Source organism: Diceros bicornis, chromosome 36 (genome assembly GCF_020826845.1).
Source record: "Diceros bicornis minor isolate mBicDic1 chromosome 36, mDicBic1.mat.cur, whole genome shotgun sequence".
Lineage (NCBI taxonomy): Eukaryota > Metazoa > Chordata > Mammalia > Perissodactyla > Rhinocerotidae > Diceros > Diceros bicornis.
The window spans coordinates 12,184,984-12,203,422 of NC_080775.1; the positions used below are offsets into that span (position 1 = coordinate 12,184,984).

General features: G+C 37.3%; 1 protein-coding gene across 6 annotated transcripts in view; it reads right to left on the bottom strand.

Moving 5' to 3' along the window:
* Positions 1 to 246: 246 nt before the first annotated feature.
* USP6NL (USP6 N-terminal like) overlaps positions 247 to 18,439 on the bottom strand; it is a 163,338-nt gene continuing 145,145 nt past the window's right edge. For all 6 annotated transcript variants that reach the window (XM_058532408.1, XM_058532406.1, XM_058532407.1 and 3 more), the window contains one exon: positions 247 to 4,052. In XM_058532408.1, coding sequence (XP_058388391.1) covers positions 2,638 to 4,052 — 1,415 coding nt within the window. In that variant the 3' untranslated portion in view covers positions 247 to 2,637. The remainder of the gene's footprint in view (positions 4,053 to 18,439) is intronic.

Consider the following 18,439-nt stretch of genomic DNA (forward strand, 5'->3'; position numbering starts at 1 on the left):
ATTTTCTTTACATCCTATAGGAAACATAAGCACCAGAGTCAAAGTTTTAAAAATCTTTGAGACTCTGGGTTTAGTTTCTTTAACTTTTCAAACTAAATATTAAAAAAATAAAAACTATACACAAGTGCTTATTGTGTTAGGCAAAACAGCTATGAAGAACAGACTTAATAATGGCAAAATATTTACACCATGGACATGTAGTTAGAATAAAATCAGTCTCCACACCACGAAAATCCTTACCAAATATGTTTTTCATAAATATATTTCAACCCACTTTACCAATATATTTCATCTTTTATCATTATTTCACTATTTATCTTTTATTAAAAGATAAATTTGAAAGAGCAAAATTGTATGGTGGCAAAATAACTTCAAATTAAATTTTCCTACTTTAACAGAGAGCCACATTTTATAATGACGAAGACTAGAAATAATACCTTATTGCTATTAATAATGGCAGATTAAGTAAAATAAAGGAAAGGTGACATAGTTTTAAATCCAGTACTACTGGAAATTAATAAAGCATATAACACAGAACTGTGATCCACATAAAGTCATGTAGGCAAACACGGGGCAAGGTCTACTCAGTTAGAAGAGAATTAGGTTTAGAAGCATCCCACTTTTGCCATATGAAAAAAGCACATAAAAGACACAAAACAAATATACTTATTACTTTTAGCATGTTAAAAATAATCACATCAAAAAAAGTATACAGATAAAAAATGTCATAGATGACATAAGAAAATAGTGTGTGTATATATATATTTTGCATATATATATATATATATATATAAATCTACAGTATTTACCACTGTTGATATATATATTTTGGAGCAGCCAGATGCTGCTATCATAAACTAAATTGTACAGCTTGGTTTATTGTAAGTCACAGAAGCATGGTTTAAAAATTGGAATTAATATCCCCAGCTACACTTTTCTACACATTTATGTCTAAGCTCCCACATGATTGGGATCAAGAGTCCAGGGCCAGCAGGACTTTGCTGGAGCTGCAGTGTGGTGCTTGGCTGCTCATACGCTGCATTTCTTCTGCCATGTAATAACATCATTACCAAGTTGATTAAAATTACATTAGACTTATTATATACATAAAAAATATTGTCACATTCACTAGCTAAACAAATGTTACTCTCATTTTAAAAGACACTTCTGTACCTTGAAAGTTTCAAGCTCCAACTTGCAACAAGAGCCATCGATGTCAGGTTTTCTACTCTCTACTACTCAAATATGAGCAAAGCCATGTTGAAGACAAGCTCTCCGATTAAATACAAAGTCAGACTTTCTTGGAATGCCCAAAACTTTGTCAGTATTTTGGTAATTGTAGTGTAATAGAATCTATTTAAAGACATTGCTAACTTTTTACCATGAACCTGAATTTTTTTCACTGAAAAAGAAAAAAAGATTTTTGAAAGTCACACTCTGGAAAAAACCCCAAAATCTTAGACTCCTATTAATAATTAGGATCATTTTTTTATAATTTTACACAACGATAATTTAACAGCCTAAGTGCAGCAATATCCATTGACTACATTCTTGAAAGAAAAGAGTGCCCGAAAAAGATCATGTAAATGACCACCTGGGCCCTTTGTGGGGAGGCCCTGCAGGAATTTGAGGGGCAGAAGTCAGAAGTAACCACATTGTTAATCTGGCTTTCAAATGACTTTCAAAGGAGTTTGTTCTGCTGCCCTGTGTGAGTGCTTGGTGATCAGTAACTTGCAACTTCTCCTGCTGGCATCCACTGGAGAGTGTATTATAGCATTTCCTTTGCATCTGGCAAGGAACATTCTGCTCCGAGCTTTGCAAGAGTCAGACCAGAAGAAAGGGCACAAATGCAGTAAAACTGATCTCACATGCATGGATACACTGAGCATTGCACCTCTGGCCATGAACTTACTTTAACTGCCCCGACTTTTCAGCACCATTAAGTGGTCAGCCTATCTCTCCAATGTCTTTAATTTTCAGACTGAAAGAAAATGGCAGCAATTGAATGAGAATGAAGAGCATTCTGCGAGATGTTAAATTAAGTCAGGGCAAACTCTGAAGTCAGTTTAAGACCTGGGTTAAAAATATAAGGAAAAAAAGTAACTAAAAAACAAGTTAAGAAAAAGAATAATAAATTATTCCATGGATCTAGATTAAAAGTAGTTTTTAAATGTTTCTTTAGTTCTGTGTTCAAATGTGTATGCATAGACACCTATAACATCTGTTAAAAGACACATACACTACATATAGCCTTAAAAATACCTGTTCTACACAGACAGTTTTTCAGTGCTTTGTAACATTACTCAAAATAGAATGGGCTAATAGAGTAAAAATGTTCAGGTTTTGGAGAAAGATATAAATGGAACTGAGTAATGAATTATTATTGTGCGTGCATCCCTAACTGCTATTGCTATGTTTCCATGTTAAATTCCTTTTAACAGGTTTAGTGATGATGCAATTTAAAATGCTCATCTTAAGCAGCATCTATGTGAGGATGAAAACACTTCCATATATTCTTATTAGAATTGTGCGAGTTGTTTACAATAGTACAAAATACTGCTTTGGCCATTATAAACATAGCAACATGGGTTTCATATGATTTCTATTCTTTCGTCTTTAGCAAGTACAGAAGAATTCTCACAGCAATACTGATTCTTGAATAGAAAGTCCATCCCGATTTCTGTAGTGATATCCTGGAGGCGAGGGCCCTGAATATTGATACCCAGAGGAAGTGGCATCTTCTAAAACTGGTGAAGTTCTATACCGCACTGGACTATCTACTGAAACTGCTGGGAGGTTATGGTCCTGAAAGGATACATGTTGAAAGGTGGAATATTTTGGTAAATTGCTTAAGTGGCTGCGGTTAGGATCTCGAGTCCACGATTGTCCATGCATCTCAGGTCTGTATGTGTAACTAACTTCTGACCATTTTCTGTTGTCTGGCAAATAATCCACTGGAGGAATGATGAATTTTCTACTCTTTGGTGACCCCGAATTGCCCGAATATCCCCCAGCACCAATATCAACGGGAAGAACTTCTATTCGACTAGATGGTAGTACAAGAGGAGTTGGGCGGCTGTAAGATTTCTCTGGAGAAGTATCGATTGAAAGAGTAGAACCATAAGGTCTCCTGGAAGGATTCATTTGAGTCCCAGGGGTAAGCTGTGGAGACACAAAGTTGCTGTTAGCAGTAGGGGTGTGTTTTGGAGAATTTCCATGGTAAACAGGGGGATTACTGTAAGATGGTGGATGAACTGTCCCGCGATCTTCCCCATCTAGGTGAGGTGGATATTTTGCATAACTTGGAGGCTGCCCTTTAAAAGTAAACTTGTTTGATACTTTTGATGGACTAGAACTTGGCTCAGCATGCTTTCTTGGACTATGAGAGTAAACAACATTCCTTGGACTTTGAGAGTAAGCCCTTTCTAGAGCCTCTTCAATAGAAGCGCCATTTTCATTTTCAGGTACATTATCATACTGTGATGCAGTAGAGCCACGCTTCCCTTCATCAGCTTCCAACACCTTCATCTTTTGCCTTACATTTGATATCCGAGCATCAGCAGAACTAGGGATGGTGACTGTAAGCGTGGGGTGTGCTGATCTACTTTTGCCTTCGATGGCATATTTGGCAGTTTTTTCAATAGCTGAAATATCTGACGGTTTATTCCATTTGGGCACAAATTCCTTCCTGATATTTGAAGTCGCATTGCTATTTTGGTTAGCAGCTGCATGATTATATTGCCTGGAATTGTCTTGTGGACCTGATGGAAGTTTCCTTTGAAAATCGGCCTCTTCTTTAAGCTTTTTACCATCCTCGTCCGCTGATTTCTGTCTTAGCTGCCTTACTCGTTCTGGTGTACCAATTCTGCTTTGATGGTGAGGGGAGTGCTCATGTTTTTTGTGAGGTGATGAGCCACTTTCTCTTCTGCTGCTCATATGAGGACTTGACCTGCCAACACTTCTTTGTCCATTGCTCAGGTGACTAATGCCAGCAGACTGAGATTCAGGTGGAAGCTGTCCCAAAGGTTTCTTTGGAAATTCATCTTCTTTCGCTAAAGGGAAAGATACATTCATAAGTAACATAAATACATGAGTAAATAGTATCAAATATAAGAAAGAAATTATTATGAATAATTGCATACTTTTCATATGTGCACTCATACACATGAATACACATACATATATACCACAGAATTTCAGTGGATTAAGAGAAGCATTTTTTAGAGAAACTGACATTAAAACATACCAAAACTCAAAATCTTATTAGGCAGTATGTAGATGGGAATATTTTATAACCTTATGAGTAAAGTTCATACAATTGTGTAACACACGATTCCTATATTTTGTTAAGATATTTTGTTACCCGCTTTTTCAAGAACGCAAGGCTGATATTCTCATTTCTATTCCTAAAACCATCCTGTAAGTCAGTAGTTCAATGTCTTACCATTACATTACTTTCACGTTAGCCCACCTCAACTAAAATGGTTTTGAAAACTCAGTAAAACTTTTCCTATCAAGCAGGTCTGCAAAATTAAAAATCAACTAATGACCAACTATGGTCTCCAAGTTGTCCCCAAATAGTTTATTATTATCTTAAGTACATTTCACAGTATAACTTCATGATAAAAAGAAACAGTATGGCTCTATTTCAAAGTTAACATTCTAAAAGGATCCTAACTTTAAGTGCAAAAAAAGAGAAGAATAAAAGAAACAAGAGAAAATCATATTGGATACCTTTAGTTTTATATTTTAAATAACTAACATCAGAAAATTAATGAGGAATTAAAGGAAGGTGCAATAAATTGCCATTTAGGAAACAGTCTTTAAGAAGAAACAATATCCTTTAAATAGTTAAGCTACCAGAATTAGAATTATTGAGCTAAAAGTAACCTTTGTGCTCTTCTAATTAAGTGGGTTTTTAAACTTTTTAAAAGCAGATTCTTTTTTTCCAACCAAATTTCATATGAGCCCCCAATATATAAAGGCAATAAAAACAAAACTGCTCTAGTTAAAGTGAAGGGGCTCAGGGTGCCTCCCAGTCACCCCTTTGTCCTCTTCTTTAACTGGGCAGCCTCTCAGAGCTCTACATTCCAGAGAGATCCAGTCCTGCCTGTGTTTTATAGCAGGAAAGCTGAGTCTCAGCGAAGCCAGGTGATCTTTAGTGCAGAAACTGAAGGAGAACCGGGACCCAGTATTTTCACTCCTAGTTCACTGTTTTCTTCCACTTCACCATGTTCACTAAACTCCACAGAAACTTCCGATGGTTTTAACTGAATTTAACTTGACTTTGACAATATTTGTGCAAGCTCTTTATTTTCTAAAAGCACACAAAGCATTAGGATTGACAATTACCATTTGTTTCATTCATTCATCCATTCAACAAATACACACCTATCGAGCAACTACCAGTAGCAGGCCCTGCTCTAGATGCTGGAAGTCCCTGTCCTTATGGAGCTGGCTGTGCACAGAGCTATGGAGACAGTGCCAGCATAAGGCAATCAGAATGACTGGGGTGGGGCAGGACAGAGCAGGGAAGAGTTCCAGCCAGAACAAAGTGCTCTGTACCTAGAGTCGGAGACAGGCAAAGGGCAGCTGGGGACCAGGTCAGAGCACTAGAAGAGGCACATCACACAGGGCCTTGAAGATGACAGGAAGGACTCTGGGTTTTTTTTCCAAGTTAACTGCAAACTACTAGAGGCTTTTCAGCAGGAGAGTAACATAATATGATGTCTATCTTATAAAGTTCACTTTGAATGGTGGGTTGGACTTACACTGTATAATAATTAATGATGATAAAAATAACAGTAATAGCTAATACTCACTTACCACTGTCAGCCACTGCTCTAAAAGCTGTACATACAGTGTTTAGCAACAGGCATATAACATAGGTCACTATTTTTATTCTCATTTTATAGATGATAAAACCGAGGCAGAGATGAACTAGCCCAAGGGCTCACAGCTAATAAGCGGCAGACACAGAATTCAAACCACGAGTTGATTCCAGAGCCTTCAATCTTTTTTTTTTTCAGTGAGGAAGATTGGCCCTGAGATAACATCTGTTGCCAATCTGCCTCTTTTTGCTTGAGGAAGATTGTCCCTGAGCTAACATTTGTGCCAATCTTCCTCTATTTTGTATGGGGGAGGCCGCCACAGCGAGGCCTGATGAGCAGTGTGTCGGTCTGTGCCCGGGATCTGAACCCGTGAACCTCGGGCTGCCCAAGTGCAGCGTGCAAACTTAACCACTATGCCATGGGGCCAGCCCCCAGAGCCTTCAATCTTTACTCCCTCACTATTCTATAATGGAAGTAACAAGAAGGGGTTTCTTCTCAGATATATGTTAAGCTAGGGTCCACAAACTTGCTCAAAGGTTAGATGTGAACCGTGAAGTTGAGCAGAGTAAAGGATGACTTCTTGTTTACAAAAGTCGGCAAAAAGACAGATACTATTCAGTAATGGTTGGCATAACCAACACTGTTCTTATATCTTTTTATATTAAAGACATTTTATGATATGTGGACAAATTATTTTAAGTGATAACCCAAACTTTAAAATACTTGTCATTGAGAAAAGTTTTCTTTGTTTATTTGAATGTTGTATGTGAAATAATCTGAAGCACTCCAGTTCAGCTTCGGATTAGTCTCATGAAATATCTGGAATTGAGGTAAGAAAAGTGACTCAAATGCAGCCTGAGTCAAGAATATTCACAAGTAGTTATTCAGCCTATCAGGTTAAAAACTAACAATAAAAATAAAATTAAATTCTAACTAGTGTCCCCCGAAAGTTTTTATCAGCTCTACAAATAGTTATCCATTTAGTCCCGGAAAAATATACAAATTCCTTCTTCCCTGTAGGCAAATAACCCCAACAAATACAAATTATCAAGAAGATATGGGCCAGCCCCGTGGCTTGGTGGTTAAGTGCGTGCGCTCCGATGCTGGTGGCCCGGGTTCGGATCCCAGGCACGCACTGAGGCACCACTTCTCCGTCCATCCTGAGGCCGAGTCCCACATACAGCAACTAGAAGGATGTGCAGCTATGACATACAACTATCTACTGGGGCTTTGGGGGGAAAAAATAAATAAATAAAAATCTTAAAAAAAAAAAAAAAGAAGATATAAAGACCTATATAATAAAAAAACTGAATTTATGATTTAGTCCCCAATCTGACGATTTTCTAAGGGCACAACACGGTAATTTGAATGGCTAATCCAATGGCTGGCTGATATTCCGTCAGATAATAATATCAGCCAATCCTCAAGACAACCTTTTCAGGTTGATGAGTAGGAACCTGATGAAAAATATAACCATTAAAAAGAAAAGGAAAACAGTGGCACCCAGAGAGTGGTTAATTCATGCCTCCAAGATGTGCTGTTACAGAGACAAAATGGGATTAGTCGTAGAGATTCTCACACTCTCAGCCCTTTAAACTGCTGCCCTCCACCACCACTCAGTGGCTCTTGGTAGCCTGCAGAGAGAGCCACCATTTTAGTTCATACGAAATAATTTAAAATGTTTAAAAAATTCTCCATAACAACATATTAAGCAGTGAAAGAAAGCTTCAAATGTTTCTCTTAACCCAGACTGCAGATGCTCAGATCCTGTTTTCAATATTTCAATCTATATCAATTCACAACTTATGAAAAGTAAATTCACTTGAAATTGCCTGCTATGCATTGTTGAAACTCCCCAGTATGTGGAGATGGGGTTTGGGAGGTAATTAGGTCATGAGCGTGGAGACCTCATGATGGGATTAGTGCCCTTCCACCCCTCCTTCTCCAGAGTGGAGTAATAATGGATGGGGCCACAAAGAGAGGTGTGATCTTCCCAGTTTTTACCTCCCCCTCTGCAAAGCCTCCTTAAAAAGTAGTCTTATTGCACCACAGCGTTCCTCCTGTGGTCAACAGTGGAGTGAGGCGTGGCCCCTGGCTGAGCAGGGAGGAACCCACAGCTGGAGGAGTGGTGGTCACATAGGGAGCTCTGGACCACATTGGGACACATCATCTTTTTCTGCCATCACACCTTCCCAATATACCAGAGAGAGGTGACACATAAGAGGTAAGGAAAGACTGATGCTTGATTAATGTGTATGAAGTCCTGGACAGTGCCTGGCACACGGAAGCCCTCAGGAACGAGCTGCACACTCTGGGTCCTCTGAGGTGGGATTGGGCACTAGACTAAGAATGATTCACTAGAGAACAAATTTGTGTTTTTTCTCTTCTTCAGCAAGGTCTGTGCCTAGAAACCACCTCATTGTTATGGGCTGAATTGTGTCCCCTCAGAACTCACATGTTGAAGCCCTAACTCCTATACCTCAAAATGTGACTATTTGGAGATAAGACCTTTACAAAGGTAATTAAGGTTAAATGAGGTCACTGGAGTGGGCCTCTAACCCACTATGACTAATGTCCTTATAAGAGGTGATTAGGACACAGACAGGTATGGAGGGAAGATCATGTGAAGACACAGAGAAAAAATGGCCATCTAAAGTCAAGGAGAGAAGAAACCAACCCTGCCAACACTTTAATCTTGAACTTGCCAGCCTCCAGAACTGTGAGAAAATAAATTTCTGTTGTTTAAGCCACTCAGTCTGTGGTATTTTTGTTAGAGCAGCTCGAAATAAGACACCACCATGAGGTCTACATCTTGAATCCTAAAACTGATTTGCTTTACTAAATGCAAATTTTATGGATTGCCTTTTTCTGTTAGTAAAAAGTCACATATTTCATTAATTATGATCATCTGCTTTTATGGTCCTAGCACACTTTCAATGTCAACAATGTATTAAAACCAACCATAGTAATTAACATTTATTTTATATAACCAGATCAAAAAGATAACAGAACAAAACAAATGTGGAAGGTGGACACATGCAGTAACAGATCCATAGGGGTAACTAGAATTCCATTACTTTGCAGACTCCTGCATGACGTTTTCCACGTCTTGTGGTCACCCACTTATTGCTAGGGATGGTCATTTTGAGGTGGGCTTCCACAGCGTTTTCCAAAGACATTCAGCTATAGCTACTTATTGATGATGATGAAGGTGAAAGGGCATCTTTGTCAGTGTGGTACCCAGAATTTAAGCAATATTCTAGATTAGTATTTACTGAAACAGAGTAGAATGGGGTTTAATAAGGGACCAATGTGCTGGAAGAGATTTAAAAAAAACACTTTAGAGTGGAGGTGGAAGGACAAAAGTAGGGAGGAAAGAAGACTAAGAGAGAAAATTGAACATTTTGGGGAAAATAATGCCATATCACATACTGTTCCTATATTCTAATACCCATAGATGTTCATTCTGAAATCTTCTAGATACATAAAGGGCACATACCAGTAAAGACTAACAGGATACATAGTAAAATGTAGGATTATGGATATAAGGCATGTATTTCTCAGAAGGAATAAAAAAACTGAGAAGGCAGTAATGGAGAGACCAAGGTGGTAATTTCATGCATGAAACAAAATGGAAAGGTATGTATCATACACATGACAGAGATTTAATTTTTCAATATAAAGGGTAAGAAAAGTATTCACCTTACACTTGACACTACTTTATATTCAAGTCAATATAGAAATTTCTCTAAGGAAGAGACATTAATATTCTATGCATCTACATATCATATTAGAATTAAAAGAAAACTTTAACATGTTTCATTTACCGAATGGGCAAGAGGCCAAAATCCACATTGGGGAAAAAAAAAATCTGTGACTATTCTAAAACATCCAAAAAGTAGCATCTTAAAATTCATTCATGGCAGCCCATAATATATTTCCTTTTCTGCCAGTAGATGATAACCTACTTAAAGTGACTTCGACTTCTTTTGTATTCCTTTCTACAGTATCTAAAATAGTAATAGAATTACAAGTAATGTGTTGACAAAAATGTCCATTCATTCATATACAATTAATATGAATTAGAGTAATGACCCACTGTTCATATAAACAGAACAGAAACATAATGGTTATAAATACCCAAGATCTACATAGCTAAGAAACTAGACGTAGCAGAGTTTGGAGAAAAAAAAAATGCAGTGCAGAAAAAAATGACATTGTATGTAACTAATTCCTAAATGGCAATCTCTCATTAGGAACTAGGACTCTGTAAGAGGTACATGGCGAACACCTCAAATGTACAAAGACATTTGGAGGATATGGCCTCTTTGCCCCTATAAAGATTTTCAATAAGCATGGAAGAGGTAAAGTAATTTGAAAAAGGCAGTAGACAGAGATATCAGAAAGAGCCTCCTAAAATGCTTAAAAAATCCAACTCCTCCCAATGTTAAAGACAGTAACGCCAGTTAGGCTAGGCAGCCTTGCACAGGAGGGTTAAGAATATTCACAGGTCCCAAGGCCAGACTGCAGTGCTGGGATTTGCTTCATTTCAAACAGTGTTGGGTCATACTCACTTCCTATAGTGCTTTGTGACCAGGGAGTAGGCTAAAGACAAACAAGTGGAACCAACGCATGGCTCATGATCCAGGCATCAACACCTATGTTTCACAAATACTTGTTAACTGATGACACTGTTGGATTATGCCATGTACAAGTTATTCCCGTCACTGACCAAACGCCTCTGAATCATGTAAAATTCTCAGTGACTTAACAGTGATCAAATGTACATATGTTTCTGCATTTCAGTGAAGGTGCCCAGGGTCCCCAGGGCAACCTTGTCTGTGGAGGAGGGCTGTCTCTCTCAAGAGGAGGAGGCATGAGAAGAGGTGGAAAGAAGGGACCAGAGAAGAAAAGAGGGGAAGAAAGAAGGAAGGGAAGAGCAGGGAGGAGGGGAGATCAGGGTGGGTGAATAATGGAGAGGATCAGAGGAGAAGGCACTAGGATTGGGAAGATGGAAAATGGAGATGGTTGCAGGGAACCTGTGGGGAGGCAGGTTGTAACTTGCATGTCTGAGTGGGGACTTGCCCATGTTTCCTAACAACTGGGCAGTGCAGAGGCCTCTCAACTCCAACAGCAGTACCAAAACTCAAGGATTCTGTCCGGGCACTCTGACCTCTGTAATTATGAAACTAGGAAGAAAAGTCGACCTGACTTTGTTATAAAGGCGATTCTTTTTTGATGATTAATTATTCGACTCTCACTGAGCTAAAGACATACTGTGTAGACCCTGTAAGAAGGACAAATGCCATCATCACCAGTAATATTTTCATATGCTAATAAATATTCTCAGCCCTTTTTCCACAAACGTAAATCCAAATAAGCATTAAACATTCTTTCATAATCTCTTCTTAGATCCACCTTAACCTGCTCGAACTACCACACACACACACAAATACTGCTGGACTTGGCCTTTGCTTGGTCTAACTAACTTTTTTTACCCCTAAGCAATTGAGTGTAACTAAAAGATTCAAGCGTAAGTGATGTTAAAACAGATGGCTATAAATAGGCAGTAAGCATTAATATCTATTATCCATACTATCATTCTGGACTTCTTTTCAATAGACATATACTATTATTTTTGCTCACCTCATTCTAGCTCCATGCCTACCATTTTATTCTTCCCTCCCCTCCCTGAAAACCCAGGAGTTTAAATGAAGAATGACGGCCCTACCCCTTAGAGGGTGGGAGAACACCACACTTCCTATCAGATATAACAGGGGACACCTTTGTGAAAACACCATCTTAATGATATTTTTCACCAGTGTTCCATCACATAAGTGGTATTTTAATGCCAGTGCAACAATTAGAATACTCTGCTCAAAAAAGGAAATACTAATTGATATATTTCAGAATAAAGGCAAAAATATTTATTAGTTGCTTTTTCTTAAATAACATTTCTTTTTCTTAAAAAAAAAAAAAAGTCAACAAAAAGAATACTCTAGCCATCCCCAGAAAAATAAAGGAAAAAAAGCATCCCTCTTAAGTCCCCTCAGGCTTGTCCATCTTTGATCTTACTCAGGTCTCTGTCACCACCCAGTGGACATCACACTCAACTACAAGTCTTGCAGATCAATTGTCTCAAAAGGCATTAACAGCTTTTTGCATCCAACAAGTGACATATAATCACAGGAAAGTGCTCTAAGTGCTCTCTCTTGTGAGCAGTATTCTACTTTTACAACAACAGAATATGTGTACTCTGTCTGTTCTGACAGTTTTCAGTATGAAATGGTGGGGGCTGTTGTCAGGAAAATTATTCTGGGAAAGAGTTATCTTATGCCCTTCCAGATCACATATTAAGTCCAATGAGTTTTAAAATACTGTCACAAAACTAGTGATTTCAAAATTATATCTGAAAAATCAGATGGTTTTATTTCTGTTTAATGTACCATTAGCCAGAAGAATATACAATTCAAACATTATTATAGCTTTCAACAAGATGATCAAAAGAAATACAGTTTGCTTTCTAAATTATAGCTATGATAGTAAAAAAAAAATTCAAAAAATTATTGTAGCTAGGCTCATAGGCTTGACTTTCTTCCCAGTAGATTAAACTTGAAAGATAACGGAAGCAGAAAGAAGACAATTATTTAAACACATTTATCATTATAAACCTATGTAACACCACATAAACTCAACAGATCTTTGTGAAATAACTTAATTTTTAAAATCTATACTTTGCGTTTCCTAGCGTTTCAATTCACATACGCATATGTAAAAAATGTTGAACATGTGTGAGGAACATTAGTTTCCATTATATAAATGAACAAAAGTGAAAACCCTCAAACTCTCAAAAAGTGGGACAAAAAACTGACTTTTTTGTGTGTGTCCATGCAGTCAGGATACAAAATGGTTCCATGACCTCAAAAACTGCCTGGTGCTAGCCTTTTGTAGACAGCAGGTTTTTATTAGCTAAAAAACATTACACCTTCATTTGCTCATTAAAAAATATTGACTGAATGCCAGGCAGTGTACTGGTGCTGGTGATACACAGACATGGTCACTGTCCTCAAGGAGCTCCTGTCTAAGGCAGACAGCAAACTAACACAGGGAGTAGAGCACCGCACGTGTGAGGACAGAAGCATGCAGGGGGTACGGTTCAGGCACAAAATATCAGCGATCACATTCTGTGGGTTTGGGGAGGGTGGGACTAGCTGAGAAAGCTTCAGGAAGGAGGCGATGCTTAAGTCATGAAAACTAAGCAGAATGAGTGAGGACAGAGACATCTGGAGAATTCTTTGGGGCATTCTTGGAGGAGAAGCAAATCCAAAGGCAAAGAAACGTGAGAGCATGACACTTAGCATCGTGAATCATAAGGAGCACAGGCAGTTTGGTATAACGTGTGGCACCGACTTTGGAAACAGGCCTGGCTTCAATTGTCAGGCCAGTCTCTTGTCAGCTGTATGACCTTGGGCAAATACTTACTTAACCTTGCAGCCTAAGTTCCTCATCTATAAGCTACTAATAATACTGATGGCAGAATGACCATGAAAGCTATTCAAAATTAACAAATGCTACTTAAGGTAAAAATTATGGCCCTTCCAGATAAGAAACAAATGAAAAGAATATACGATTCCAGCATGTTCAGACATCTTTAAAGGAAAAAGTGAAGGTAAAAGACCAAAGAAATACAAAATCCAATCCTCCTGGATGGGAAGATGCGGACTTGCCCAAACAAAAGGACACACCAGGTAGTGTGCAACAGGAATCTACAGCATCTGGACTATGTGACTAAGCCATGTGATGGGCATTGACCTAGCAATAATAAAGAGCAATTCAGCCTGAGGGTTGGGTCACAGACAAGAATTTATTTGAACTCCTAGCTCATATTTCAACTAAGAACCCCCCAAATTTATTTGAAAATACATCTTTTAATTCCTAAATACCTAGAACTAAGTATGGAAAAATTTAAGAGAATTAAACACATAATTAATTCTGTTTTCTGCATTAAGGAATTTGTTCATATTTAGTATTTTATGTATTTACATTTAAGAGGATTTGGCCAAGTTGGCCTTTTCATGCCTATTAAAAATATGTAAATGAGTCACTGATTTGAACTTGTGATTTGAAACTTATAAACAGTATTGGAACATTTGAGACTTAAGGTTCAGCATATTCTTAAGTTTGAGTTAATCAGATTTCTAAGTCATTTTAGAACTAAGGACAGTTTTGTTTTTAAATTAAAAAATTGATATATTTAAAGGAAATTGGATATATTAAATTCATAAATGCAATTAAAAATGTTTGTAGGAGTTTATGTTTGTAAATGGAACCAAACACTAACTAAAGGCCTCTTAAAAGAGAATGTTAAAATTTGCCAAATTCAAAAACAGTGTACTAACTTTTGTAAGCTGATTAACAAACTTAAAGAAGAATTAGGTTTCTGGATTTGTAACTTTAATAAATCAAATACTAACTTTAAAAACCTAAATAATCCTGTGTACCGAAAATCGTCCTTACAGATATTAAAAAAAAACTTGCATCAACAAATATCTTACTCCAAAGGGCTGTTGAAAAAAATTAAGTGATATATGTACGTAAAGAAAGCATTTAGCAAGGAGTCTATCATATAAGATTCAAAAGTTTGCTGTTATTATTACTATGTTAAAAGTGGTTGGGGAGGTGGGATGGATGGACATAAGAAAACAAGTTGACCAGGAGACTACGGTATATCAAACTAATGAGTTTGGATTTTGTACCATAAGCACAGACGTGCCCCTGAAGGGGTGGCTGTGCCACATGATCACTCTGATGTGGCAAAGCGGTGAGCAACACTGGAGTCAGGGCTTCCAGTGTAGAGGACAGCTCTGACAGTGAGGCTGGAGAGGAAGGAAATGCTAGAGAGGTATTAAGAATCAAAAGAAACACAGAACTTGGTGACTAAATGGATTGAGTACTAGTAAGCAGAGGTAGCAGGGAGAAGGAGATGTTGCATGACTAAGAGGATGAGTGAGAGTTGAACATCTTACCATGACAGGAAACAGACAGGAGAAATGGGAAAAGGTTTGGAGGTGGGGTGGGGATTTAGATATTAAGTCTGAGGTATCTGAGGGGTGGGCAGGTGAAGATGCCCATGTAAGGTATTAGCTAGATGGGTCTGGAACTCAGAAGTGCCCAGGACAGAGAGCTGGGATGGAGGTACAGAGCTGGAAGTCTTTGAGATGATGGCTGTAACCATGGGAAATGATGAAATCGCCCAGGGACAGTGTGCAGAATAAAACGAAGGTAAAGGACACAATTTTAGACAGGTCACATAAAAGAGGAGCTCAAGAAAAGGAACCAGCGAAGGAAAAACAGAAGGAATGGTTAGAGAGACAGACGTGGAGAAAGACTAAGACAGAGCAGTTATCTGGAACTGAGCCTGAAAGAATTCCAATGTAATGCACCAAGAGCACTGCTGTGGACAAGCACAAATGAACATCTGACTTACGTTTCAGTTGAAAATTATGACCATTGTTACAGAAAAACATACAAAGGAGAAAATGCAATACTAAAACTGGAAAAGTTTTTCTAGAGATAAACAAAATAAAAATTCCAAATTTCTCCAGGACAAAGGAGGACATGTACCAGAGCACAAAGCAACAAAATGCTTCCTTTCCTAAAAAGGTTCCTTGAGTTTCATATTTTCTGATGCCAAAATAAAGATAGACATTAAAATGGCTCTCTCAATTATTCTAGGAAAATTTTTCTCCTGATTCTTCTTTATAGGTCACAAGCTATACTGGGCCAAATTGGCAGTCATAGCGGATGAACATAGGCTTTCTAACCAGAATGGCTTCCCTAACTGACAAAACCTCTGCCAAATGGCTTCATCTGACTAGAAGATAGCTCAGGAGAACAAAAGGATATTTCTGTCTAAAGATCGCTAGCCAATGGGGTATGCAAGAAACTATTTGAGTTATTTTAATACTTCACTTGTCAACTAAAAGTACCTTTATTGAAACTGAAGTCTTCATTGTTGATTCACATTAAGAGATGGAGAGCTAAAACTCTGTAACTGCTTTATACATGTTTATTACTAGCAATGGCCAAAAAAAAGGGCATTATAGAATTAATCAATAAAACAGAAACAAGACAGAACAGAAATGGCTGGAAATCAGATTAGCAACATAAAGGAAAGGCTTGATATACTCACAATAAATGAAGACTAAAAGCACAAATAATGACAAAGTTGAACAGTGTCAGTAAATTAGGAATAGAAGTAAACATTTGTGATAAAAGATATCTACAGAAAAAGCTATGTACAGTTACGTAAAAACATGTGTTTACACATGAGTTTATATGTAAAAGCAAAGGAAAAGGACTAGAAGAACATGCCCCAAGTTGCCGTCAGCAGTTACCTCTGAAGGAGAGAATGAAGTACAACGAAGTAATGGAAAATCTTCTGCTTCACTCAACACACTTCAAAGATTACCTACAGTTCTTCTGAGGATATATTTGCGTATGAATTGTGTAACAAAACCGAGGAATAGCGGATTTTTAGGACAAGCCAGAGATGTCTTGCTGCACATAAAAGCAAGGAAGTATTCCAAGACTACTTTGAAGTGCTGGGTCAAAAGGACACAGGAATCAGTTTAAGGGAGATCCCACTGGCCAAACTGAGAACTATTTGAGCATTAAAACAATAATAATTATATCTGATTGAAACCTTCAAAATATATCAAATCCCAAGGATTCACAAAGACAAAGACAAAACAAAAGTTCCTCTGCTGTCACTGGAGATAATCAAGAACATCAACTCCTAACTGTGAAAATTGGTAAAGAGAAAACAATTAATCATTTATTCTACCTTTTCAGTAGGAAATACATTTTAAAGTAAGCAAAGAGCCCCTGTTGATGAGGAAACTCTCTGTTACAGAAGAAAATGTGCTGATAAATGTAAAAGAAGTAATAGAATTTGAAAATTACTATTTTGCAACCTGTAATGAACCATTTGTTTAGGCAAGGATTATCAACGGAAGCTAAAACCATCAGGGGAAAGGTTAAAAGGAAACTGGATATCTCTACTGTGTCAAAATATTATGCCACAGATCACTTGCTAATTGAAAAGTTTTTGTAATTAAAAAAAAATCTTATTTTTAAAATAAAGAGATCTGGTTATCACCACCTTTTATCCAGGGATCAAACTCAGTATCACTAATAGTAATAAAACTTGTCATTATGTGCCTTCTGTTTAACCTGAATCTAATTAAACCTCTACATCTAACTTCTGGCTTAGAGAAAATATAGAGCCTAAAGGAACAAGTTAAATGACTCCAAGAAAGAAAAATTAGACTACTCCAGACTGCGGGACATTCCACAAGACAACGCAACTGACCTCTTCAACAAAGTGTCATTGAAAAAAGAGAAAAATAAAAGGAAGGGGTAGGAAGTGAGGAAGAGGAACAGGCTGTTGCATATTAAGAGACTTAAGAAGCATATCAAACAAATACAAAGTGTGGCCTTTGGTTAAACTCTGGTTGAGAAAAACAGCTTAAGGCAATTTTGTGTACGATTGGAAAATTTTTAATATGGAATTGGTATTAGATAATATTTGGGAATTATATTGTTAATTTTGTTAGGTTTGATAAGGGCATTGTGGTTAGCCATTAGGATACAAAGTCAATACACAAAAATCAGTTGTATTTCTATACACTAACGCTCTATACACTAACAGAGCAATCTGAAAAGGAAATTACAAAAACAATTCCAGTTACAATAGTATCAAAAAGAATAAAATACTTAGGAATTAACCAAAGAGGCGAAAGACTTGTTCAATAAGACTATAAAACTTTGTTGAAAGAAATTAGAGAAGACATAAATAAATGGAAACACATCTCATGTTCATGGATTGGAAGACTTAATATTGTTAAGATGCCGATACTACCCAAGTGATCTACAGATTTAATGCAATCATTATAAAATCCCAATGACATTTTTTACAGAAATAGAAAAACCCATCCTAAAATTTATATGGAATCTCAAGGGACCCTGAATAACTAAAACAATCTTGAAAAGCTGGAGGACTCACACCTCCTAATTTCAAAACTTACTACCAAGCTACAGTAATTAAAATAGTGTGGTACTGGCCTGAAGACCTCCACTTTAAGACCAATGGAACAGAACAGAGAGCCCAAAAGTATACCCTTGCATATTTGGTCAAATGATTTTTGACAAGGGTACCAAGACCATTCAATGGGGGAAAGAAGAGTTTTTTCAACAAATGGTGCTGGAAAAAATGGTTACCCACATGAAAAAGAATGAAGTTGGACCCTTACTTGACACCATAAACAAAAATGAACTCAAAATGGGTGAAAGATCTAAATGTAAGTCCTAAAACTATAAAATTCTTAAAAGAAAACATAGGGCAAGAGCTTTACGACATTGGATTTGACAATGATTTCTTAGATATGACACCAAAGGCACAGGCCACAAAAGATAAAACAAATTGGACTTAATGAAAAATTTAAAATTTTGTCTATCAAAAGACAATATCAATGAGTAAAACGGCAACCCATAGAATGGGAGAAAGTATTTGCAAATCACATATCTGATAAGGGATTAATATTCAG